At 40.8% G+C, this 26,655-nt stretch overlaps 2 protein-coding genes across 8 annotated transcripts in view; one reads left to right on the top strand and one right to left on the bottom strand.

Annotated features, from left to right (window-relative positions):
* The window catches only part of AK5 (adenylate kinase 5), a 261,478-nt gene extending 242,549 nt beyond the window's left edge, over positions 1-18,929 (top strand). Inside the window, exons 13-14 of the mRNA XM_040232542.1 lie at positions 720-911; positions 17,601-18,929. Coding sequence (XP_040088476.1) covers positions 720-911; positions 17,601-17,669 — 261 coding nt within the window. The 3' untranslated portion in view covers positions 17,670-18,929. The remainder of the gene's footprint in view (positions 1-719; positions 912-17,600) is intronic.
* Positions 18,930-23,444: 4,515 nt separating this feature from the next.
* The window catches only part of ZZZ3 (zinc finger ZZ-type containing 3), a 117,512-nt gene continuing 114,301 nt past the window's right edge, over positions 23,445-26,655 (bottom strand). For 4 of the 7 annotated variants that reach the window (XM_040232532.1, XM_040232534.1, XM_040232536.1 and 1 more), the window contains 2 exons: positions 24,992-25,092; positions 23,452-24,737 (listed from right to left, as the gene is read on the bottom strand). In XM_040232532.1, coding sequence (XP_040088466.1) covers positions 24,593-24,737; positions 24,992-25,092 — 246 coding nt within the window. In that variant the 3' untranslated portion in view covers positions 23,452-24,592. Of the gene's footprint in view, positions 24,738-24,991; positions 25,093-26,655 lie in introns of all 7 variants that reach the window. The other 3 variants (XM_040232537.1, XM_040232538.1, XM_040232531.1) reach the window with 2 other exon arrangements.

The raw sequence follows: 26,655 nt of genomic DNA, 5'->3' as shown, positions 1-26,655 counted from the left end.
CATCTTAGATGGTGGTTGACCAGGCAGGAACTGCAAAACTTCTTATGATCTTGCTTCCAAAACTAGGTGACATCATTTTCACTATATTCTGTCTGTCAAAATAGGTACAGTCCAGCTCAGATTCAAATAGGTAGAAGAATAGTCACCATGTCTCAGTGCGGGAAGAGCTTAAAGTACGTTGAGGCAAGAAACCAATGAAGACCATCTTGGAGACAAGTCGCTACACCAGGATTTGACCCTAAGCAGCGTGACTCCAACCTTTGTATGCTCAACCATTATACTCTACTGACCTCCACATAGTACCAGATGCAGCCACACTGTGCTCTTGGTGGCTGGTATAAGAGATAATGGTGGACAAAGGAAGAGGTGACTAACTTGCCTCCGTAAGTCAGGAAAGGCTGACAGCAGGAAGTATTACACACACAACCCCCCCTCCCCCGCCACCCTGCTGTGGAGGACAGATTATGACTCCATTGGGCAGCATTCTACACAGCCACTCCATTACATGAGGTGACCTAAAAGCTGAGGATGGTTCTGTGGAAAGTCGCTGACCTGGAAATGAGGAGCTGGGATATCCTGTCCCAGCTGTGTCACACTGTAGGCCTGGAACCTCAAGAGAAAGCAGGTCAAGAAAGGAAAGAACTAGCGTGCGCAGGCCTTTCCAGAACCTTGCAGGGTAGCGGTTCTGACCATGTTGTGCCGCCCTCTCCCATCCCCAGATTGGAGACCCGCACCTGGTGATCTGCATGGACTGCTCAGCGGACACCATGACCAACCGCCTTCTGCAGCGGAGCCGGAGCAGCCCGCAGGCAGACGGCAGCACCACCACCATCGCCAAGCGCCTGGAGGCCTACTACCGGGCCTCCATCCCTGTGGTCGCCTACTATGAGACAAAAACCCAGCTACATAAGGTGAGCCCCCACACAGCCCCCAGAATGAGCCAACTACCCACTTTTTTTCAAAAATAAAGAAAAAAGGAAATTTCAGATTTAGGGATTTTGGAACTAGAACTGCATTGTTGTTGTTGTTCAGTTGCTCAGTCATGTCTGACTCTTTGCGACCCCATGGACTGCAGCACGCCAGGCCTCCCTGTCCATCACCATCAGTCCCGTCTGACTCTTTGCAACCCCATGGACTGCAGCATGCCAGGCCTCCCTGTCCATCACCGTCTCCCGGAGTTTGCTCAAACTCATGTCCATTGAGTCAAAGATACCATCCAACCATCTCATCCTCGGTCATCCCCTTGTCCTCCTGCCTTCAATCTTTCCCAGCATCAGGGTCTTTTCCAGTGAATCAGCTCTTTGCATCACGTGGCCAAAGTATTGGAGTTTCAGCTTTAGCATCAGTCCTTCCAATGAATATTCAGGACTGATTACTTTTAGGATTAACTAGTTTGATCTCCTTGCCTTCCATGGGACTCTCAAGAATCTTCTCCAACACCACAATTTGAAGGCATTAGCTCTTCAGCACTCAGCCTTTTTTATTGTCCAGCTCTCACATCCGTGAACTGCATACAGCTGCCCAATTGGGGCCAGCATGTGGGTCCCTTAGACTCTTCACTTTTTGTATCACTCATCACATGGACCATGAAAAGCTGGTCATACGATGTTTACAGAAGCCAATACGGTTGCTCCATTTTCCAAGAAGGAGGGAGGGAGGACAGGATGAGGGATAAGGCATTAGTTCTGACTTTCAGACCTCAGCTACACAGGAGAATCCGAAAGGTCTCATCTAGATCTAAAATTCAACAACTTTGAATGTCTAAATTTTGGCATAATTCCTCACTGGCACTTGGCTGACTCAATTTCTTGCAATAACTAGTGTTGCTAGGAGAAGCAGTATATGGGGCCAGGAGAGCAGATGAGGTAAAACAGTGAGGAAATGGGTGGTCAGCTCAATGATCATGAGCAATAATCCATGCTGAGTAAAGTTCATGAATTTGGGGAAACTACCCAATTTTATTCATTCTCTCATTTGATATATATGTACCAAGCGCTTCCTATGGGCCGTCCATTGCCTGATGGTTTGGATGCAGGTAAGAAGATGTAGCCCTTGCCTGCTAGAGCCTAGGGTTTAGTAGGCGTGCACGTGTGCTGAGTCGCTTCAGTCGTGTCCAACTCTTTGCAACCCCATAGACTGTAGCTCGCAAGTCTCCTCTGTCCACAGGATTCTCCAGGCAAGAATACTGGAATGGGTTGCCATGCCCTCCTCCAGAGGATTTTCCCAACCCAGGGATCAAACCCATTTCTCCTATGGCTCCTGCCTTGCAGGCAGATTCTTTACCACTGAGCCACCCAGGAAGCCAGGGTTTAGTAGGGGAGACAGACAAATCAGTGATCACAATATGGAGTGAAAATGAGCAGAGAGTACGTCCTGAGGGCCCTTTAACCTGATCTAAAGAGAGACAGAAGGAAGGCCACCAGAGAAGAACTAAGCTGAGCCCAATGTGGGGGTGCAATGAGGGGAGCAGAGCACTTCACACAGAAGGAGCTTGGCTGTGACATAAAGTGCCAAGAAAAAGAGAGAGAGGTGGGTGTGGAGAGGCAAGCAGGGGACCAGATCAAGGGGAACCTGTCCTAGGAGCAAATAATTGTCCTGAGAATGATGGGAGCTACTGAAGGGAACAGACATAGTCAGGGTTTCCACTTTCAAAGCTCACTCCATCAGCTTAGTGGGGAATGGATCCCAAGAAGATTAGGCCAGGAGACCACCGGGAGGTGGGATGGATCCAGGAACCAAACCCTCAGAACCCAACACAGAGGAGAGAGAGTAGACAGCTAGTATCTGCTTTTCCAGAAAGTTAAAAGGAAACAGCTTCAACCAATAATGTATCTTGGAGGGAGCTACATGACTGATTCCTTGGGGAAAACCATTGATAATGAAATCTTATCTTCTGAGCCAGTTAATTGTCCATTTTCCATACCCTTAAGAACTTAACTCTGTTTAGTATCTGAGAGGTGTCCCATGATTTAACTCAGAGATGTCATGTATGTGACATGAGGGACATCACCCCCACCTTTTTCACCCACAGCAGCCACTGCTAAGCCATCATTGCTTTTCCCTCAGGACCTTGACTTGGCCTTAGCACAGTACAACAGGCAGCTCCTTCCAGTTACTAGGACTTAATGTACAAGACGAATCCTATTTGCTGTGCTTCATGTAGCCTTGAAAGTGAAAGTCACTCAGTCACGTCCGACTCTTTGTGACCCCATGGTCTATACAGTCCATCATGGTATAGTCAATTCTGTGACTACACAGTCCATGGAATTCTCCAGGCCAGAATACTGGAGTGGGTAACCTTTCCCTTCTCCAGGGGATCTTCCCAACCCAGGGATCAAAACCAGGCCTCCCACATTGAAGGCGGATTCTTTACCAGCTGAGCCACAAGGGAAGCCCAAGAATACTGGAGTGGGTAGCCTATCCCTTCTCCAGTGGATCTTCCTGACCCAGGAATCAAACTGTGGTCTCCTGTCTTGCAAGCAGGTTCTTTACCAACTGAGCTATCAGGAAAGCCCCTCGTGTAGCCTTGGTTGCCACATAAAACAAATACTTAGATCTTTAAACAAGCAAAAAAAAAAAAGTATATCATAAAAGGGCAGGGTCTTAATAATTCAGGTGACAAAGGTCTTTCAGGATTCATGATTTTCATGCCACCTGGAACACAGATGGAAATTATCCAGAGAGAAAAGGGTTTCTTCCTCTTTCAAGATTTACAGAGGTGAGAAAATCCCGAATTAAGACTTTAGCCACTTTCAGAGTCAGGAAAGCCTTTTATCTCTCTCCTGTATCTTTCTAGCCTAAGTTGTACATGCTCACAAATGATCGGCATGTGGACACAGGGCTAACCGAGTTCTCCAATACAGCTGATCTCTGGGATCCTCCTTAGAAATAGCTAAGTTAGTGGGGAAGGGAGCTTCCCGTAACATGTGGCTCAGCTCTTCAGCTTCCCCCACATTTTGGAGATGCTGGCAGCTGGGTCTGTGGTGAGGTAACGAGTACGAACCTTTGGCAAATAGTTAAAACCACTCCAAGTTCTGACTCCAGAGCAGTGTGGGCTCCAGCCCTCAGGACTCCCCCAAGGCCTCTTGGAGGAAGTCGTTTCATCCCTGCCCCTGCCCCGGGCTGTCCTCCCCATGTAGCTGCCAAGATGAACAGGCTTCCTCCCCGACCTGGAGCAGAGTCAGTGCAGGGGGGCCTCGTGCCTGCCCAGGGACCCAGGGACGGGAGACTGGCTTGTAGGTGCCCCCTGGGGCTTGCCAGCAGCTCAGGCCACAGGTGAGGATTGGAGAAGCGGTGGAGGAGCCGGCTGGCTTGGTCTGTATGGGAGAAGGTGAAAGCCTCTGGCCTTTTGTGTTTTCTGGCCTTCTGGACTCTTGCCTGGTCTCCGAGCACCAGTTTGATCAGCACCTGATCTCAAGTGATAGCCTGCATCTTGTTCCTGAGATGCTCTTTGGAGTCTTAGTACCCCTCCCTGTCTCATTGGTATTTGAGCCCACGGCAGGACTGCTACCCTCCAGGTGGGCTCCTGGATCATGTAAGGAGTTTTCTTCAACTACATGGGGGTGGTGAATAAACTTCTAGATTCAAGTGAGACCATTCAGTAGTGGCTCAGTGAGATTTCTTTAGGAATTAGAGCCACAGAAACAGTCCAGCCAGAAAAAGACCACCCTCCAAAAACATTTTCCTCTAACCTGTGCTGCCCACTTATGCTTACTCTCCATCCATCCCCTGACACCTTTACTGCCTGATGTGTGTGTGTGTGTGTGTGTGTGTGCTTGGTCATGTCCAACTCGGCAGCCTGCCAGGTTCTGTCCTTGGGATTTTGCAGGCAAGAATACAGGAGCCGGTTGCCATTTCCCACTCCAGGGGATCTTCCGACTTAGGGACAGAAGCCAAATTTCCTGTGTCTCCTGCATGGCAGGGGGATTCTTGACCTCCTGAGCTATCGGGGAAGCCCACCGCCTAATGCTAGTCCTTTTTGCCACCAACTATCTGGAAAAGTGCAATGGAATTTCAAACAAAAGTAAAAAACAAAACCAAGTTTATAGAGCCACTGCCTTATTCTTCGTTATGCCATCATGATATAATGATGTAAAAGTTAGGACTCCTTGTAACATAAACCCAGTGGTAGAAGCATATGTGGTCCAAATGGACCCTCTGACCTTCCCTTTTCCCCTCTAATAAAATCAGCTTTCTGCTGCATCTAAGAAAGAACTAGAACTTTCGTCCATGTCACTCCCTTCCTCCTTGCACTCAAAACAGACATCATTAGGCAATTGTGGCCCTTCTTTCCTATCCATTCTGGACGTTGCCTTAGAAATTTTATCAGGGACTTCCCTGGCCGTGCAGTGGTTAAGAATCTGCCTGCAGAGCTTCCCTGGTGCAGGAGACACAGGTTCGAGGGATCCGGGAAGATCCCATATGCCATGGAGCAAGCAACTAAGGCCGTGCACCACAACTATTAAGCCTGTGTTCTAGAAGCCAGGAGCTACAGATACTGAAGCTGAAGAGCCCTCAAGCCCACGCTCCCCAGCACGAGAAGCCACCACAATGAAAAGGCCCAAGCACCACAACTAAAGTAGTCCCCACTCACCACAACTAGAAAAGAGCCTGCACAGCAGCAAAGACCCAGCACAGCCAAAAATAAATAGATAAACGAAAAGATGGAAAAGGATTAAATTTTTTTAAAAAGCAATCTGTCAGCCTATGCAGGGGATGCAGGTTCAATCTTTGGTCAGGAAACTAAGATCCCACATGGCTCACAGCCAAAAACGCAAAACATAAAACAGAAGCAATATTGTGATAAATTCAATAGACTTTTAAAATGGTCCACATCAAAAAATCTTTAAAAAAAACTTTATTGACACAGCAATACAGGTAGTCTCACCCAACTCACTAGAGTTGACCCATAGGAGAAAGCTTTTTTCACCTTGAGTGAGAGAATTTATAATTGAAAAAATAATTGAAATGAATCATTTTGATGGGCTTCCCAGGTGGCGATAGTGGTAAAGATGCTGACTGCCTGTGCAGGAGACCTAAGAGCCTGAAGTTTGATCCCTGGGTCAGGAGAAGGAAACGGCAACCCGCTCCAGTGTTCTTGCCTGGAGGATCCCATGGACAGAGGAGCCTGGCGGGCTACAGTCCATGGGGTCACAAATAGTCAGACACAACTGAAGTGACTTAGCACGCATATAGCATTTTAAAGTGAATGACATAGTAACTGTCCAGAGGCTCCCTGGTGGAGACAATACTGGTTTGAGTGTAAGAAAGCCAGAGTCACTGAGGTGCGTATTCACTTTGGGAACTTGGTGAGTCATTTCACTGCTAAACCTTTCAGCAGAATAAAATGAATGGACAGAATGGGATCTCCTGGAATACCTTAAGTCTGTCACTCTATGCTTCTCAGGGAAAAACAAAAAAAAACCCAACATATATATATTTGTAGTCATGCATACTTTTCTGTTTTAGAAAATACAAAAAAGTAGGTAGTCCCATAACTCAGGGGCAAACATTCCTGATTGTTTCTTTCATATCTTTTTGCTATGAATTTTTATTTTTATTTATTTTATTTATTTATTTATTTATTTTTCATTTTATTTTATTTTTGCTTTATTTTACTTTACAATATTGTATTGGTTTTGCCATACATTGACATGAACCCACCCCGGGTGTATACAAGTTCCCAATCCTGAATCCCCCTCGCACCTCCCACCCCATATCATCTCTCTGGATCATCCTGTATCCTGTATCAAACATAGACTGGCGCTTCAGAAGAATGGCATTGAAACATGTATACTATCATGTAAGAAACGAAGTGCTATGAATTTTTAAAGCATGATGCTGACCACAGGTATATTCATGAGATTGTAGATAACAGCTGGCCTAACCTGAAACATGGATCTTACTTGTAAGGTGATGTGAACCAGGGCTGAAACAGGTCCAGGAGGCCTCTGGGACCAGGCTCCCTTCTGTTCCTCACACCTGTCTTCCCCTTCTTCTCTCTCGCATCCTGATTTTTCCCTTTCTCTGGTCCAGAAGCTAGAATATGGCAAACATACAGCTTCCACGTTCATGTTCCCACAACAGGTCCAAATTCCAGAGAGAATTATTCTGACTGGCCTTGCTTTCTCTTGTCCCTGGTCCTACCAGCTATGGCTGGGCAGGTAGGGTCACGTGGGGCTTTTTCATCTGTTTTGTGGCTGTTTACTGAGTGCGCACTTCATGTCAGATTCTTGGTGCTAGAGACACAGCACTAAAAATCCCTCACTGAAAAAAGAGCAGTAGACAAGAAAAGAATTGCTGATAAGATTAGCTCTATGAAAAACAAAACAGAATGGGTTGTTACTGGTGAAAAGTCTCTAAGGAGGTAGCATTTGAATTAAGATCAGACTAATAAAACTATGGTTGCCTGGTTGCCTGGGACTTGTCCCTGAAAATTGGGTGGGGAACAAGAAATTCCCAGAAGAAAAGATCTTGTAAACTGGCAGAAATTCCAGAAATAACTTTCTCAAGTGGCATGTACAGAAGTGTATAAATTTATATTTAAAACCTCTCCTTTTGCTAAGGATACAGCTGCTTTTAAAAAAGAAACTAGAAAATTTAAGAGCATAAAGATAAAAATTACCCAGAGTTATTCCCCCCAAAGATAAAACATTGATAAACAAAGAAAACATTTTGATATATTTTCTTACATTCTGCTTCCTTACATTCTTACTTCTTACATTCTTCCTTCCTTCTTACATTCTGTTTCTTCACTTTTAAAATGCTTTTTGCTCCTGGCATTGTAAGCCCAGAAACATCCCCCAGCTCTAGAGGAAGCAGTCCTAACAATAGATGATATCTGTTCCTGGGTTATTTATTAGTCTTAATCAATTTAGAAAATAAAAAGAGAGGCCAGTGACTCATTAAACAGGCACTTAACAGATGCAGAAAATCCACTTCCTTGGCAACTTGGCATTTACAAAGGAGAAAATAAGTTATTCGCTCTGCAGCTCTTCTGCTAAAATGCCCCAACTTCATAAATAGTTTAGCCATTTTTAGTAAGTCCTGAAATATAGCTGTATGCATTTACTGTTCTGGGTAGTCATCCAACCTGGCAGGAGACTTCTTGTGAACTGAGGGATAAAGAATGAGAAATGTCATTGCTGGAACTTCCATGAAAGAAGTGGAAGCAGAAGGCAGCATTGGATCAAATTTTACCCCTTGGATATAACAATCCATTTAATAGCCCTAAATCAATTGGATTCTTAAGACTGGAGTCTAATACGAGGCAAGGAAAACCCCAAATTGTCCTTTGAATTCTCTGTGCTTGAATCCTTCATTTTAATTCTTCTTTCAATTGGCTAAAATAATTTGAACTAATTTTTAGTTCAATCTCTCTATGACTGTCCAGGAGAGTTGTTATGGTGGTTTTATACATCAAATACCATTTCACTAGATCTAAAATTTAGGTCATAATATTTCTCTATCAAATTTAGGTCATAATATTTCTCTATCAATTGTTTTCAACCATTTAGTGTTGAAAGGCCAAAACAAATTTGGAAGTAAACTTTGTCAACTTGTATCTTTAAAGAAATGTTTTAATGTCTTTCCACATAATTCAAAACTTGTGTCCAGATATAGGTCTGATTTTCGCTTATCCTCAATGGCATGATAATTTTGTTTTAACTCAAGAACGTTTTCTATAAGTATTTTTTATGTACCACTCTTTCTTGTTTTTCTCAAGTACACACAGATCTCTTCCTTCTATTCTACCCCAGTGCCATCCGATAGAAATTTAATGTGAGCCACATGTGTAATTTTAAATTTTCTAATAGCCATAATTTTAAAAGGAAAAGGAAACAAGTGACACATTTTATCAGGCCTTTGAAATCTGGTGTGTACTTCATACTTGCAGCACAGCTCATTTTGTGGTTGTACATTTCAAGGGCTTAGTAGCAACAGTGACTTCTGGACTAGACAGCTCAGTTTTCTATCTATAAACCACTCCATTATTTTCAATTTTTTTCTGTCTACTTTCTAGGAAAAATCCCAAAGTTGTCTTCCACGTTACCCAGCTCAATTTTCTACTCCATTGCCCCTGCTTCCCAGCTACCAACATTGATTTTAATTCTCATTTGTGTTTTTCTGTATTTTTACCTTAGCTGATTCTTTTCATCTGATGCTGTTGCTATTCCAGTCTAAACCTGTGCTAATTTCATGACTTTCTGCTCTTATTGATAGCAACCATGTTTTCTTACATACTGCATACTGTTTAAACTAACAATGAAAGTGAAAATATTAGTCCTTGAGTTGTGTCAGACTTTTTGTGACCCTGTGGACTCCTCTGCAAGAACACTGGAGTGGGTTGCCATTCCCCTCTCCAGGGGATCTTCCCGCCCCAGGGATCAAACCCAGGTCCCCTGCATTGTAGGCAGGTTCTTTACCATCTGAGCCACCAGGGAAACTCAAAATATACATGAATTGTCCCTCCTGTGTGCTCTTATAAACACCGTTTCTCTCTCCTTCTTTGTATTTATCATGTTTTGCTATTTATTTCTTTACTTCTCTATATCTACCAACAAGAAGTGAACTCCTTCCCCTTGCCACCCCTCTCCCTCTCCCTCTTTCTGACATTAATCAACACATACTTCTTCTATGGTGGAAAGTTCTGATTTCATGAAAATACTACCATCCTATACACATGTCTGAAGCATCTGGAAGTCAATACATGTTGCAGAAATGGTTCTTTTTAATAGTAACTAACATTCCATATTAACATATTATCTAATTTATTCAACCAGTTTATTTCTCATTTAGTTTGGTTACTACTAACTATACAGTAAATAAACACACTCATTTAGGCTTTTGTTTCTAGTATGAGAGACTGCTGAGCTATTTTAAGTAGAGACCTCTTAATCTCCTTCACCAATTTCTCCCAAGCCCAGCAACTCCCCTTCCCCACCCTTCTGGCAGCCACCCATCTCTTCTCTGTCTGTGAGTCTGTTTTCACTTTGTTTTGTTTGTCTCTGTCATGACTTATTTCACTTAGCACAGTATCCTCTAGATCCATCTATGTTGTCATTCTCTTCATGGCCGAGTAGTATTCCACTGTGTATAAGTACCCCGTCGTCTTTATCTGTTCATCTGCTGATGGATGTTTCGGTTGCTCCCATATCTTGATTATTGTGAACAGTGGTGCCTGTATGGTTTCCCATCAGTGTTTTTGTTTTCTTTGGGTAAATATGCAGAAGTGAAACTGCTGAATCATGTCGTAGTTCTGTTTTTAATTTTTTTAGGAACATCCATACATCCATATTATTTTCCACAGCGTGTGTAGCAATTTATATTCCCATCAACAGTGCACAGGGGTTCTGTTTTCTCTACGTCCTCATCAATATGTTATTTTGTGTCTTTTTGATAGTAACCATTCTGGCAGGTGTGAGGTGATGTCTCACTGTGGTCTTGATTTGCATTTCCCTGACGATCTGTGACACTGAGCATGTTTTCATGTGTTTGTTAGCCATCTGTATGTCTCTTTAGGAAAAATATCTGTTTTGGCCTTCTTCAAAATAGATATTTCATTTCCCACTCATTTCCCTTTCTCTCTCTGTTACACTGAGACTTCTTTGAAACATAGAAAATCTTTGGGATTTCCCCGGTCCTGGATGCCTGGCCTCTTTAGTCAAGGCCCCACCTCAGCTGAGTTTCCTTCTCAGTTCTGAGTCTGTAGCTTCCTCTCATTCAGTCTGGACCTGCCCTGCTTGAGTGCTCCTAGCAACCTGGACCTGGAGACAACCCTCTTTCCTGCCCACTGGCCCCGGAGAAAGGAAGGTGCATGAAGGAGAGAGTGAGTGACTTAGGGGAACCCTGAGGTTCTGTCCTCTCGCTTGGCAAATGAGGCATAAATCTCCCGTCTGTCTCTGAGAGACTTAAGAAATTCATTCCTTATGACTCTGCCTGAAAGAATCTTCTTTCTACCCTCCACCACCCTTCTGATCAGCAGGCTTTCAGTAGATTCCCACAAAGAGCTTTTGATTCGGCCCAGCGTTCTCTGCACCCCTGTGGTCCTGTTGAAAAGAGTTGTGCTCACTGCAGGCTTGTCTCCCCCCAGAACAGCAGGCGGAAGAGAATACCAGACCTTTGTTCTCTTCTGAACACAGTCTTAATTGTCTTTCTCTGGTTGCTTTCATCATGGGCAGGCTTTGTTTTAACCAACTCAGGGCAGTCCCTTCTCTGGGCTCCAATCCCCTCTCGAGAACCTTCCCAGGAGCCACCGCCATGGATTCTACCAGCAGAGAATTGGCGCTGTTCCATCCGGGTCCTTGCCAGAGTCCACAGACATTCATGGGGTGTCTCCAATGTCCAAATGCTGGGTGCTTAGTGCTGGGTATTCAGAAAGAAAAGAGACGCATGAAATTCTGCACCCACAGCATGGTTGTAAATGTAGTAATAGGATTTACAAAATGTTTCAAGTATTTGTAGGCACAGAACTTGGGCCTGGAGAGGCAGATAGATAAGAGTTTCAGAAAGAAGAAGACATTTGAGCTGGGTCCAAAGGGAGAGTAGACATTCGAGCCAGATGGAAGGGAGGGGACCGAGGCTCTGACATGAGAAAGAGCCCAGTCATGCTAGCACAGGATGAAATGCACACGGATGGATTAAAGTGGTGGCAGACTTGACTGAGAAGCAAGGTGAAGGCTTCATTCCTCCTTTATGCAATAAATTTTCTAGAAGGAATTGTCCAGTAGAGATATGATCTGGGCCAAGTAGGTAATTTACAATTTCCTAGTATTCTCATTCACCAAGGAAAAAAAAAAGTAACAAAAAACAAGTCATATTAATTTAACAATATATTTTCTTTAACCTAATATAGCCTAAATATTATCATTTTAACATGTAATCAATATAAACAATAATATTGAGATGGTTTTACATTCTTTTTTTAATCTCTGTCTTCAAAATCTGGTACTTAAGCCTATCTCAATTCACATGCTAAATTTCATCAGAAATACTAGAATGGTATTTGTATTTCATAAAATTTACAGTTGAAAAGGTAGATTTCACATACTCGTTGTTCAAATATATTTTTAATTTTCCAATAGCTGAGTCAAGTATTAGTTTTTAAAGTTAATTTTAATTACAGAACATCAAAAACTTAATTCCTCTGGTGTACTGACCACATTTCAAGTGTTCCGAAGCCTCGGTCCCCTCCCTTCCATCTGGCTTGAATGTCTACTCTCCCTTTGGACCCAGCTCAAATGTCTTCTTCTTTCTGAAACTGTTATCTATCTGCCTCTCCAGGCCCAAGTTCTGTACCTCCAAATACTTGAAACATTTTGTAAATCCTATTACATGTGGCTGGTAGCTACTGTATGCTGGGTAGTCCTAGCTTCTTCGAGGAAGTTTGAATTAAGTCCTGCAAGTAAGGAAGGGAACCACAGAGTCATTTCAAGCAGGGACATGGCTGATCAGATCTGTTTAGAAAGGTCACTTTTAGAAAGGATAGTTTGTTTTTTTTCCATGTCTGTGAAAAGATCTGCTAGTCAAATGTAAACTTTGGACAAAATTGGGAGGAGGAGAAGGAAGGAAAGAGAATAGCAAGTTTAAATGGGCAGACTGCTGTTACCCTGGGAAGTCTTGTGAAGAGAGCAGTCATCAATGTGCAGATTATGAATCATCCTTGTATTTTTGTTAAAGCTCGTCCTTAAAGTAAAGGTGTACATTGTCCTCCTTCTTTCCAAGGCCTTGAGAGTGAGAAGGAATGTGTGATGTGACCAGACCAGTGAAGTGGACAACTCCCCAGGGGCAGCCTTTTTCATGATCCTGACTTTGAAAAAGCCCATCTGATGATTGTCCACAGACATGCACAAGTTCTAAACACCCCTCTCCTCTGGCAATAGGGATCCCTGTGGTTGAACAGAGAAGGGGGTGAGAGAGGAAGAAGGTGGCCCACACAATCAGCATAAACCACTCAGTGGCAGCTTGGGTTTGTCCCAGGAGCCCCATGGCGCCAATTCATGAAAAATGAAACTCAAGCAATGTTTTGAATAGTGTGGGAAAATTCAGGAAAAACACTTGATCTGGGCAGTGTTTAAAACAGCCGACTATTTTATGGTTCATAAATTCATAGAACTAAAAAGAAAGAGGAGACAAAACGTGCCAATCCCAGGGTGATATAACTACTTTCCTAATTTACGATCTGTTTCGCTGACAGCTGAGCAGAAATATTCTGATTACTTTTCCTGTGAGAAGTCAGGTGAAACCCCAGAAATTTAATCATAGCTCCTGTTCGCTGGCCTTTAGTTTTCTTATTTAAAAAATCTTTTGTATATTGATCACTTAACTGCAGGACTTTTATATCAAGTCTCAGAACAAGAAGGGTAAGTTCTTCAAGCAAATCCACTTACCTGGTTTTCAATTAAAGATATGAAAACCTCGTACATTCTGACTCAGCTGATTCAGAACTGGAGCTCCTTTGGGGTAAGATCATGAGGTTTACTTTCACTCTTCATGGGGAAAAAGGGTTGCTGTACATTGATATTATCAGCATTGATTACATGTTGAAAACTGACTGTAAGTGGGAGGACACCATATTTTTGAGTTTGCACAATTGCTGAGGAAGCTCTCTTCACACTGAGCAGTTAGTGTGCTGTTTACACAGGATTCTCATCTGTTCACTAAAGACTTAACACTAGCGCCTTGTGAGCTAGTTTAAATTTGCTGAAGTTGTAAGCACCGAGAATAGTTCCTGTTGCTTAGAAAGCACTTAGGAGGTTGGTTCTTTTCCATTTCCTATGTGTTCCACAGTTACATATGAAAATATAAAAGCCACTGGTTGTTCTCTTAAAATACTCCCCTTGTGGGTATTAGACGAGATTCAGGAAACGTCCAGGTAATTGCTCAAGAACTGAAGGACAGATTTGGAGAGTAGACAGGCTTTCGTCCCAATCTGTTACTTGGGCTCTCTTTCGCTTCATAAAAGTCCAACCCATTCTTTTCCCAACACGCTCATGCCCACATGCACACATGTGTGTGTGCACCTCATTGGCTCTAAAATTCTATTCTCAGAGTTTTGCTTCTGGGGCCTAATGAGGGTCTCAGATCAGCTTCATAGATTTCCCACTCACCCAAGTCAAAGGCTGCTTTCTCCATCTAGAAAGCCTGATTATTTGATTTTGTCTTGAAATCTCCTCACGTCCTTGGGCTCCACAGAGGCACACACCACAGCACGTGACTCTGGATGGCAATAAGCAGCTTTCTTTTCTCTAATTAAATAAATAAATCCCTGGATTTAAGCCACAAAACAAAATGAAGGGAGGTTTTGGATGGAAATAGAAACGGGAAATGGTCCAGTTAAAGCTCCAGGGCATGACTCACTCCTGCAGCCCAGCTCACAGTTCCCCCCAAACATCAGCCTTGGCCTGATTGACAAGATCCCGTTGAAATGCCTTCCTTCCCCTAGTCCCCTCCGTTGGAAAATATCAAGTGTCGCCCTTCAGATGCTTGTGCTCATTAGCCCTTGTATCTGAAACGAAGTTGCCCAGGTTTACAGAGGGGAATGCCATACCATTCTATAAAGTCCAGATTGCGGGTCAGAAAATATACTCCAACAGTGTATTTCTGGCCCTACAACAGCCTGTTTATGTAAAGAAAGGGAAGAAGGAATGGGAAAATGAGGGTACTTTTTCTTTTTTCTTTAACCTTTATTGAAATATAGTTGATTTACAATGTGTTAGTTTCACTTGTACAGCAAAGTGATTCCATTATACATATATATTTATTCTTTTCCATTATAGGTTATTACAAGATATTCAGTACAGCTCCGGTGCTTCCCTCATGGCTCAATGAAGTATCTGCCTGCAATACAGGGGACATGGGTTTGATCCCTGGGTCGGCAGTGTCCCCTGGAGAAGGAACCCACTCAAGTATACTTGCCTGAGAAATCCCATGAACAAAGGAGCCTGGGGGCCCAGGGGGTCAGCAGAGTCAGACACAACTTAGCGACTATACCACCGCCACTACCACCACCCTGTGCTATACAGTAGGTCCTTGTTGTTTATCTATTTTACATCAGGTAGCCTGAAAAGTGAAAAGTGTTAGTCGCTCAGTCATGCCTGACTCTTTTTCAACCCCATGCACTGTAGTCCACCAGGCTCCTCTGTCCTTAGAATTCTCCAGGCAAGTACTGGAGTGGGTAGCCATTCCCTTCTCCAGAATATCTTCCCAATCCAGGGATTGAACCTGGGCCTCCTGCATTGCAGATTCTTTACTGTCTGAGCCACCAGGGAGTCACCCAGTAGTACGTATATTTTAATTTCAAACTCCTAATTTATCCCTCCCCAATGCCTTTTCCCTTTGGTAACTATAAATTTGTTTTCTATGTCTGTTAGTCTATTTCTGTTTAGTAGATAAGTTCATGTGCATCATTATTTTTAGATTCCACAAATAAGCAATACCATCTAGTATCTGTCTTTTTCTTACTTCACTTATTGTGACAATCTCTAGGTCCAACCATGTTGTGCAAGTTCCATTATTTCATTCTTTTTAATGGTCAAATAATATTCCATTGTATCTATGTACCACATCTTCTTTATCCATTCATCTGTCGATGGACCTTTAAGTTGCCTCCATGTCATAACTATTATAAATAGTGCTATGAACACTATGGTGCATGTATTCTTTCAAATAATAGTTTTCTCCAAACATATGCTCAGGAGTGAGATCACTGGAGAGGATCCAGTGGAGAGGCGGGAAGTGTCACTTGGAGAGGACACTTTCTTTCATTCAACTTCTCTTTCCTTTGCCTACCTCTCTAGAGTCAAGCTCTGAGGGTACAAATGCTGAGTGATGGCCCTGTCGTCAAAGAACTGGCTGTGTAAATATTTGGGATAGTGGTAGGTTATATCTGGCCAAGAAGTAAAAAGTTGAACATCACGGTGAACTGCAACCACTTGAAAATGTTCAAAGAGCCATTATTTCATTACGGTGACAAGTAAGGAAAGTTAACAACAGAAAGAAATGCTGTTGTAATGAACAAATGTGTTTTCATCAGTCTAGAACAAATTCTGGATAACAGTCAACCAAATTATGTGAATTGGATGCTGGCATTACACCAAATTAGCAGGTTATCAATCAACAAAAAATGGAGGAAAAAAGAGAGAATGTAATCAGTGTTCTTTTAAAAGAAATTTTTTGTACTAATAACTTATCAGTGTACTAATAACTTATCAGAGAGGATGTAATCAGTGTTCTTTTAAAAGAAATTTTTTGTACTAATAACTAATACTCTTTGCTGTTGTTGTTAGGCCAGTTTTAGGTTCACCGCAAAATTGAGCATTAACAACAACAGCAAAGACATTGAAGTAAACAAATTATTGTTAAAGGTCATGGAAAGACTTGAGGATCTACTCCCTGGCCCAAAACACACACAACCTCTCCCACTATCAACATCCTACACAGAATTCCCTGGAGGTTCTAGTAGTAAGGATTCCAAGTTTTCACTGCCATGGTCCAGTTTGAATCCTTAGTCAGGGAACTGAGATCCTGCAAGGCACAAGGCACAACCAGAAAAACAACTCCCCCCACCTCCACCCCCACAGAACATCCCACACAGGAGTAGCACATACATCATAACTGATGAACCTCTATCAACACATCATTACCACTCAACAGAATTTATATTATGGGCTCACTTTTATTTGGCTGCACTGGGTCTTGGTTGCAGCATGCAAACTGTTAGGTGTGGCATACAGGATTGTTTTCTGACCAGGGATAAAAGCTGGGCCCCTGCATTGACAGCATGGAGTCTTCGGCCACTGCACCACCAGGGGAGTCCCAGGGTTCACTCTTGGTGTGGCATGTTCTATGGGTTTTGACAAAGGTATAGCAGCGTGGATCCATGGTTACAGTATCACACAGAATAGTTTCACTACCATAAAAGTCATGTGTTCCACTTACTCATTCCTCTCTCCCCCCAGCTCTTTTACTATGTCTCCATAGTTTTGTCGTTTTTCTGTTACTTTGTATGCAGCCTTTTGAGATTGGCTTCTTTCATTTAGTAATATGTATTTACATTTCCTCCATGTCTTTTCATGGTTTGAGAGCCCATTTCTTTTGAGCTCTAAATAATATCCTATTGTTTGGACGCACCACAGTTTATTTATCCACTCACCTAACTAAGGACATCTCTGTTGCTTCCAATTTTTTGCAATCATGAATAAAGCTCCTATAACCCTGTGTGCAGGTTTTTGTGTGGACTCATTTGCATAAGTACCAAGGAGCACAAACTGTTGGATCATATGCTAATGCTTAATTTGTAAGAAATAGACAAATGGTTTTCCCAAGTGGCTGTACAGTTTGCATTCCCGTCATTCCTGTGCCTCCCCACCCTCACCAGCATTTGATGATGTTTTAGACTTTGCCCATTCTAACAGGTGTGTAGTGGTATCTCATTTTGTTAATTAGGCACCTAATTTTTAAACAACTACTCTTTTCTCCATGGTTTTGGAGTCCTGTGTTTTAAACTTTTGCACTGCAACTTATAAGCAGGTAATCTTTATTATTAAAAATGGTTTTATAAACATTTCTTAAAACTTTCTCTTTCTTCCTTTTAAACATAGATAAATGCAGAGGGCACACCAGAAGAAGTTTTTCGTCAACTCTGCACAGCTATTGACTCTATTTTCTGAAGGCAAAAATGCATGTATGTTGAGAGTGGAACAGAGAAAAATATTAAAAGGTTCATCGCTTAACACAGTATGTTTCAATTTAAACCTTCTGTGTCCCCTGCCTCAAAATCCTGACATTGCTGTTTGCTTCCCAGCTTGACCTGAGAGGTGTGTGGAAATCATGCATGGTGTATTTGGTATTATCCAGCCTTTTCTTCCTCAGTCAGACAGCAGTCTGCACTCACAGCACGCACTCTTTTCTGTCACCTCAGAGCTAAATTAGTATGTGAACAGCAGTGCAGTGCCCGTCTGTGTCAGTTGTGCCTTCAGGACTAATCATTTGATTCTACTCTCCTCAGAAAGGGAGGAGTTAGTGTCCTTAATGCCCCATCACATCTCCCTTCCTCTCTTCAAGATTTGTTGTTACCTAAGGCCCTTAATATGGGGGGCAAGCTGGGGCATCTCCCTCTGGAAGCTGTTTCCTCAAAGACTGATCCAGCTTAGAATCACAGAGATTGGGTTAACAAGTGAACACCAATTGTTCCTAAGAAAATTGATTAGATTTCTAAAAATGTTATAAGAGCTTTTTAAAATTTGAAAGTGTATAGCTTTTTCTAAGATAGCAAAATCTAGACTAGTCACCAATAACATTTCTCTATTCATTTCTATAAAACTGGCTACTTGGAATACTGTCATATTGGCTAAGGGAACAAATTGGATAAACTGTTTAACCTAGACTCTTCTATAAAATAGTTGGTGCATCTGGGGAATTATACATTAATACCAATGACCACACAGAATTTAAAAGCATGAGGTGATTTGTTTTTGCATTCATTCACTGGACTAACGTCAACTTATGTCACCTGTGTAGTTACCAAGCAAGTAAGAAATGTAATAACAAAACTGACGTGGGAGGAAGGGGCATGTCAGTACACAATGTTTATCAGAGTTTAATGCTGTATTTGTTCCATAAAGTCCCTTTACAGAGGTTTGCAAACCTTATATCCATATGTAAAACTGTGTTTCCTCAAATCAAACCAGTGAAGTTTGGGTTCTCTTCTGTGCTATCAGCTGCCAAGTCAGAGTTTCTTATATATTCTACTGGAATAATTGCATTTAGTCACTACAAAATACCACAGTTTCAATTTGCATGATTTTTTTTTTTTTCTTCAATGGTTGTGCAGGATTGAAGGATTCATTTCTGGGACAGAATTGTATTTTTAAAATCTTTTTTTTTTTTTCTTGAAATGGATATGTACAAATAAAATAAATGGAACACAGGATAACTCTTTTTCTATTTATTTGTAACTCACATCATTCTGGAAAGCATTTGAAGCCTTATTCCAAACAGAATTTCAAAGGCAAACACAGTAATAGTTGAGATTTATGATATGCTCATATGGTTTTAATTTTGGCCATAGATCAGTTTTGAGCTATTACAGAGAGCACTCTCAGTGTATTCATGATACATGGTAATTTTCATATTTCCTTTTACTGTAGCAGTCATTCTTAAACAGAAATGTCAGTGTTTGCTAAAGAAGAAATTAAATTTCTTTGGTTACAATTATGTCTCTATTAACAAAAAGGGGCATGTTCCTACAGCTCACACAGTTGTCAAATACTTTATTACTACCCCAAGTTGTAACACTCTCTACAGGGGAACACAAGGAGTATTTGAGCAAATTAGAGAGAGTTACAGGATGAAAATTATCAGTTGTGCCAGGAAACACAAAATGACTCTCTGTCGAGATTAACATTCTTTAAACACATACCACATACTGGTAAACAGTCCATGCCCACCACAGCTTTGACAGACAGCAGGGCAGCAGACAAACCCAGCCATGGCTTTTATGGCTGCAGTTGGCTACCCTCTTAAGAAAAAAAAATTAGCAGGGGTAAATGGCTTTGCCCCAAAGAGTATCTAGAGGTACAAATCAAGTCTTCTACAAAACTGCTAAAATAGTCTACTGATTTGAATGGCTTGACATGACATCACTAAAGTCGTAGGACTGTATAGTAGGAAAGGACTTTAGAGGTCTCTGCCCCTGGAAGAAGACCTTGTCTGTATGTATAAAATATCAAAACACAAACTGCTTTACAATGATCTACATCCAGAGCCTCACTTGATCTGGCCTTGTAGCCTCTCCAACCCCAACAACTACCACTCTCCTCTTGCTCTTCTGGTTCAAATGACACTGGCCCTCTGGTGCCTGAACAAGCTAAGCTCTCTACTGGATCAGGACCCCTGGCCTTGCTATCCTTCTGCTTCTTTCTCCAGATTATCCACAAGGCTAAATCCCTCACCCCATTTAGGTCTCTGTTCAAACTGACTCTTGTTGAGGTGTTCTCTGAGTACTCCTTCTAAATGACAGACTGGTCCTGATAATTCTTTTTTTTTCAAGCATTATTTTTCTTCACAGCATTTATCTCTGCCTAAAATTATATAGTATTTTTATTTACTTGTTTACTGCAGATCTTCGGCATTAGAATATAAGCTTCAGAAAGGCAAGGCTCCGTATCCTCAGTTCTACACATAGGCATCATTATGGAGGGCTAACACTTAAATCTTCTGAACCTTGGTTTTTCTCATATGTACAGTGGAGGTCACAACTGTAAGTAACCTCACAGAGGTGTTGTGAGGATTAAAGAGGTTAATAATACATGTAAATCATTTACTAGTTCCTAGTGCTCAGGAAAAGGTAGTTCTTTGTCAACATTTATTGAGTGTCTCATTTAAACAACAGAATTTCCATTCTAGTTTCTATTACATCACTCTAAAAACATGGCAGAAAATGGGGTCCCAGAGAGGACCAAAATCTCAGCCACCTAGGTCTGAACCACATCCTCTAAATAAGACAGGATGTAATAATCCTTTAGTCCTCCCAGAGCCCTGCAAAGATCTCCTGAGGCAAACCTTCTAAGAGTCCCACAGACACACTCGCAGACATTCAGGCATAGCTGGTTTTTTAACTTTCTAGAGAAAAAAAATGTAACCAAATCATCAGTCCTATTACCAATAAATATTTATTGAGAATCTGCTAAGAGCCAGACCGTAGGTATAAAGGTAGACAGGGATGGTCTCTGTCTTCACGGAGCTAAATGTGACACCATGCTCAAAAACCCATTTAATCAGCTACTTGAACTTTAAGGGAAAAGGTTCCCCCCAGGCCGCCTCAGGATCATATAAATAGAAGCACATTGTTCATCAAGATATGAAATAAAAACTAACTTTTAGAACCTACATAGAACAATACCTGCATAATCTTGTGCATAACAAAACCTACTTGTTATCTGGAGACTTTCAAGTCCATTCAATGTACCTAGAAAAACAGCCTTCAAACTTTGTTACCCACAGTAAGAAATATAGTAATTTATATAGCATGCCACTCTTATGTTTATAACATAGAATTTTTTGCAAAGTATTTATCCTTACTACATGTCATATACTATTTTTTTCATTTCATAAAAAAATGTTCTTCATACCCCAGTAAATTGTTGTGTTCTGCAATTTAAACAAAAGGGAAAAGGAGAGAAAAATGGACATGGCATACTATTATGCTGAAAGGTACCAAACATGCAGGGAAAACAAACTGTACGTGAGGCAGGAGACCCAAGCCTTTAGTCCCAGCTTTGCCTAAAAAGCCTTATGACCACATGTTTGCTGTCAAATTAGAATATGTAAATTATGTTTGTTTCCTTAATTCATCACAGGGCAGGCTGAGTGCTTTTTCCCCATCCACAGATGTGCTTCTCTATTCTGAGCTATAATCCTGGACGTTTGCTCAGATTTATACTCTAGGATGCATAGCACACCAGAATAAGACAGAAAAGTAACTACTGCACACCTTCACCTCCAACACCTCAGTGACCCATGACAAAGGGAATATTCCTGTGCAGGAAATAGGGTAGTGAGGCAAACGCTGACCTGGGAGCAATTTGTCTGGGTTAAAATCTAAGCATCACCACGTTACTAACCATATTGACCTTGGGCAAGTTACTTAACCTCTCTGGCTAGATTTCCTGATATGAAACCAGGATAATAAATGAACCTGCCTCATAAAATTGTAAGAATTAAATCTGTTACTATACGCTTGCTTGGCACATAACACTCTATTAGTGTTTGCTATTATTCTTAGCACATATCACACCAAACAAAATTCCCACTGCCTAAACCTGAAAGCAGTGGTTTTAGGTGTTCTTAAAAGTTCTTAAGGGAGATCAACCCTGAATATTCACTGGAAGGACCGATGCTGAAGCCAAAGCTCCAGTATTCTGATCATCTGATGCAAACAGATGACTCACTGGAAAAGTCCCTAATGCTGGGAAAGACTGAAGGCAGAAGAAAAGGGTGTCAGAGGATGAGATGGCTCGGCAGCATCAACGATGCAATGAACATGAACTTGGGCAAACTCAAGGAGATGGTGAGGGACAGGGAGGTCTGGCATGCTACAGTCCATGGAGTTGCAAAGAGTCGGACACGACTGGGTGACTGAACAACAATGGAAGTTTCTTCAGTTCTTAGCAAATAACTTGAGCATAATATTTCAGAAAAACAACTGACCTACTGAATACTACTGAATAAGTGATGCTTTAAGAAGTAGGTCTATGTTTGTCTCAATGTCAATGCTTCCATGTAGGAGACGGAAGGCCTTCTTGCAAATTACAGCCCTGCCCATTCCTGCAATCTTCAAGTTAAAACAATACACATTGCCACTGACTACTGCCCTTCTAAAGTCATGAGGACTATTTGCTTAGAGCTGAGAAATGCAAAATAAACACATCTTTGCTTAAGCAGGAAAGAATTCTCTTTGTCGCTCAAAATTTTCAAAAATCTTTTGCCCTTAAAAAAGATTTAAGTGGATTTATTCTGTCCTGTTTATCATAACAATTGTTATCACTCTTTTAAAGCATACATGATAGTTTATGGGATTTTTGAATGGCTCTGAATGGTTCTTAAAAATTGATTAGTATTATTCCTATACAAACACAGAAGTTACAGAAGTTACCATCAGTGCCACCTACTATGTTACTACAAGTTGAAGGTAGAGCTTCTGGGATATTCACTTGCAGTTTAATAGCCAAATGCCCAAACTGCTGATTCCCCTCTTCTTCCCCCAACTAATAATTTCAGGGCATAAAGTTTAGCTCAAGTCCATTTCCCTTTTTTCTGATGTGATATATTTTACCAAAATCATCAGTATACTTTAATCAATATATTACTTTTTAAATTCTCATATTTCTATAGTTAAAATTATATTACTTTTCTCAATTAAAAAAATTCAGGGTATAATTTCAGTACACTACAATGTGTTGAAGAGGACTGGTAAATAATGTCCCCTTGATTTAAAACTGGAAAAACAGGAGACTAAAAATTGTGTCAGTATACTTAATCTTAGAATATTTACATTTTCCATTAATCAATAATAATTTCCAGAGAATACAGTGATTTTCAAAAACTACTTATTTAACACATTGGGAGGCTTACTTTCATCAAAAAGAATGAGTAAAAATTTTCAACATAAGTTTAGTTTTCACATCTGGACATTAATTATTGCCTTTTTTCTTTAACCATGGTATGCATTCTTTTTTTAAACCTAGTTTAGTGTTTCAGCAAACACACTGAGTGAAAACATTACCATCTTTTACAGAGCTTCTCAAGTTTACTCTTTTCCATCATATAGTCCATATTCTTCTTAAAGGATAGGTAAAGGAAAAAAAAATTTTTCTTTGTTTTAACACTCATTAAAAAAAAAAAAGAGTCCAAAATCTAACCAAAGGAAGTCACAACAAGCATTCTATAATATAAACAGACAGTATCCACATAGTTTATTTCTCACAGTTCTCCTGACAAATGAACATTATTCAAGAACATACTGTATACACAGATAAGAAGAAACATACAAAATGTTTTAAATGATGCACAACAAAATCCAGCAGTATAAAAGAATGCATGTGAACTCTTGCTCACTGCACAGACTAAATTTAATCACTTGTTTAAATAGTAATAAAAATACAATCTTTTATGGATCTTGTGCAGACTACAAAAGAGGGAAATTATTATCATATATATGATTTTTATATTAGGCAGTTTTCTTCAATGAGTTGCACTGACAACTCCAAATACAGAGGCAGAAGGCTGTGTATTTTAAAGAAATTAATATTGTGAATTAGAGACTTTACACAGTTACTACCACTGGCACTTTTCACCATAGTTTGTACACATCACATGATCATCTTATATAACATTACATTTAAAAAATATATCTGAGTGACAATTTTATAACATTCACACACCATGAGCTGGTTAAGGAAGCAATGCCACAGCTGCCTCCTGTAGTGCTTCACTGTTGGTAATAAGGACAGTTCATTCTGGTTAAAAGAAATTAGACATCAATATGGTTAAGCAGCTCCAATTTACTAAAGGCCATCAGGGGCCACCACTGGGACAGTGAGTTCTTTTAAAGTGTATATATCCTAGATGCAAACACCATCATTGGTTAAAACTTTGTCTAAAGAAGTCAGTTTCTGTGCTGGAAACTATTTTCACAAAACTGAAAGCTACTAAACTGTTTTAATATAAATACTTTGTCTTCTCATTAGCATAGTTATGACCAAGTTCTTTGAAACCTTTGGAATTTACTCTCTCTTTAATATGTGCTCTCGTTTCCATCTCCCCCATTTAAGATCACCACCTAAAAGGCTTTAAGGTGGTGGTGAGAATTTCACCAGGGAAACCCTTCACTCACCAGGAATGTTCAGCTGCTGAACAGTGATCTAGAGCCACAACGGTGCAGAGCTGGACTTGACGAGAACACTCAGGAAGCTGTCATGCTGTGAGTGTCATTTCAGGGAAAGCAGAGAATCTTTCCAAACTGTGCACATAATTCACAATGATACCATTGCTATGTGTTGAAGAGGACTAGTGTATGATGTTCTCTTCCATGTCATCTGTTTGCTGGAAAGTAGTTTGGGTCAAGGTAATTATAACTGGTGCCTTGGGACACACAGTAGTCTCTGTCTAAGAATGTCTCTGACCGATAAACAGGTTCTAGTTGGTGATCTTCCTTGTGAATGTCTGTTTCATGAAGGCTGCAATGAAAACACACACAAACACATTGTTATATGGTACTGCTTGTATTTTGCTGGAGACACTCTCAAATTTCCTCATGGCTCTTCCTGTTTAAATCCATTCATCAAAATCTCTAATGGAAAGTTGCTTGAGATGTGGTATGATTAAGGAAAATTTCTGTGGTGGTTTTCTAAGTAGTTTAAGAAATCAAACTCACTAGTAGCTGAGACGCTCTTGTCAAAATTTTAAGACCTACAGTGAAGGAAACACTTACCAGTCTGAACAAGAATCACAGAAATCCAAAGACATTTCCGGAGGACAATCCTGGCAATGCCACCGAACACCCTGGATAGGTTCTATGCCACAGTTATCACACTAATAAAAATTCAGAGAGAAAAAGTATAAAGCTAAAATCATCTTCAAACCTGGGCATTTGATTATTAGTAGTTACTTTCTTGAAAGGTACCTCAAACCAGTATACAATGACTGTGACTGAGAAGCACTGACATAATAATACCATAGTTAAACTATCCAAATATGTTATAGAACTATTTAGAACAGGTTACCATAACTAACATAAATCCAAGTGAACACAAAATCCGCTCTGAACTTTCGTCTTACTCAGTTACTTTCCAAAGCCAAGAAGGCTCCTAATAACCAATGCCCATCAAGAAGAAAAGGCAGATTTAGCTCTTTCTCAGTGTTGTGACATTGTGGGAGACAAGGTGTGTTCTGTGCAACTTAGAAATCAAAGTAAATATCATTTCTAATTTCTCTTATCATTAGGCCACCTAGAGTGGCTGACACACTGGCAAACTATAGCCACAGCTGGGTTTTTCAATAGAATTATGAGAAGTAGAGAGAGTTTCCTCCTGAAAAGACAGAGTTGTCAATTAGGAAAATCTCTAAAGGGAGAAGCAGGACCACTGAGAGAGCAAGAGAAGAAAATCACTTAATACAGTCTGGCTAATGGCCACTCTAAAGGATCAGAGGTACAAGAATTTTGTTTTAAATGTATCAGTCACAGCATACATCAGTATTTGTATGTATACCACTACCAGTCAATCTGTAGTTCATGGCCTCAATTTTACTTCCTCCAATCCCACCAAGTATAATCAGTTCTAACATTTATGGTGTTCTCAAACCTGTTAATCCCTATATTTCCACACCCATCAGTCAAGTTGAAGACATTCTCATCTTTTGTCTAAATTAACCAGGAGACTCTCCCAACCAGTCTCTGTTGTTAGCCATTCTTCCTCTTCATTCTCCAAATTAAGGCCAGAATGATCTTTTTCCCCGTCTACTTTTTTTTTTTCCCAATTACATAAAAAAGCATACAAAAACAAATTATTTAAAGATTTTAACAATACTATAGTCAGAGATTAAGAGTTACCCTCTGTAAATCCACTGCCTTCCTAAGAGTTATATATTTTAAGAAAATAGAATGATCTTTCCCAAATGTAAATTTCATATTATTCTCTGCTTAAACTTCTTCAAAGGTTCTCCCACACTTAAGGAGAAAATTTGGCAAAATTTCCAAGGCAACTAAATAGCCTCATACTACTCTCTAGTATGTACTCTAGTCATACTCAACCATTTCACTCATTTAATTTCTCTAAATTACTTATGAGATGAAAACAGAGTAAGGGAAGGGAGTCTGTTTATCGCTGAATCCCCTAGCACTTAGCAAAGTGCCTGGAATATAATGGGTTAGGGTCAAAATTTTGTGGAATGAATAATGTATTTCTACTAGACTCACAAAAAACAGCAGAGATAACTGAATCTGAAAGGGGAAAAGAAATTTCTGATCCATAAACAATAGTAACAACCAAAGAAATAGCTCTATAGGTGAATGGATGGATAAAGAAAATGGTGTTCTCTGTCTTCCTATACACACACACACACACACACACACACACACACACACACACACACACA

This window comes from Oryx dammah, unplaced genomic scaffold, assembly GCF_014754425.2.
Source record: "Oryx dammah isolate SB20612 unplaced genomic scaffold, SCBI_Odam_1.1 HiC_scaffold_28, whole genome shotgun sequence".
Taxonomy (NCBI): domain Eukaryota; kingdom Metazoa; phylum Chordata; class Mammalia; order Artiodactyla; family Bovidae; genus Oryx; species Oryx dammah.
The sequence above is the reverse complement of the archived record's forward strand: the minus strand, read 5'-3'. Positions and strand labels throughout refer to the sequence as shown.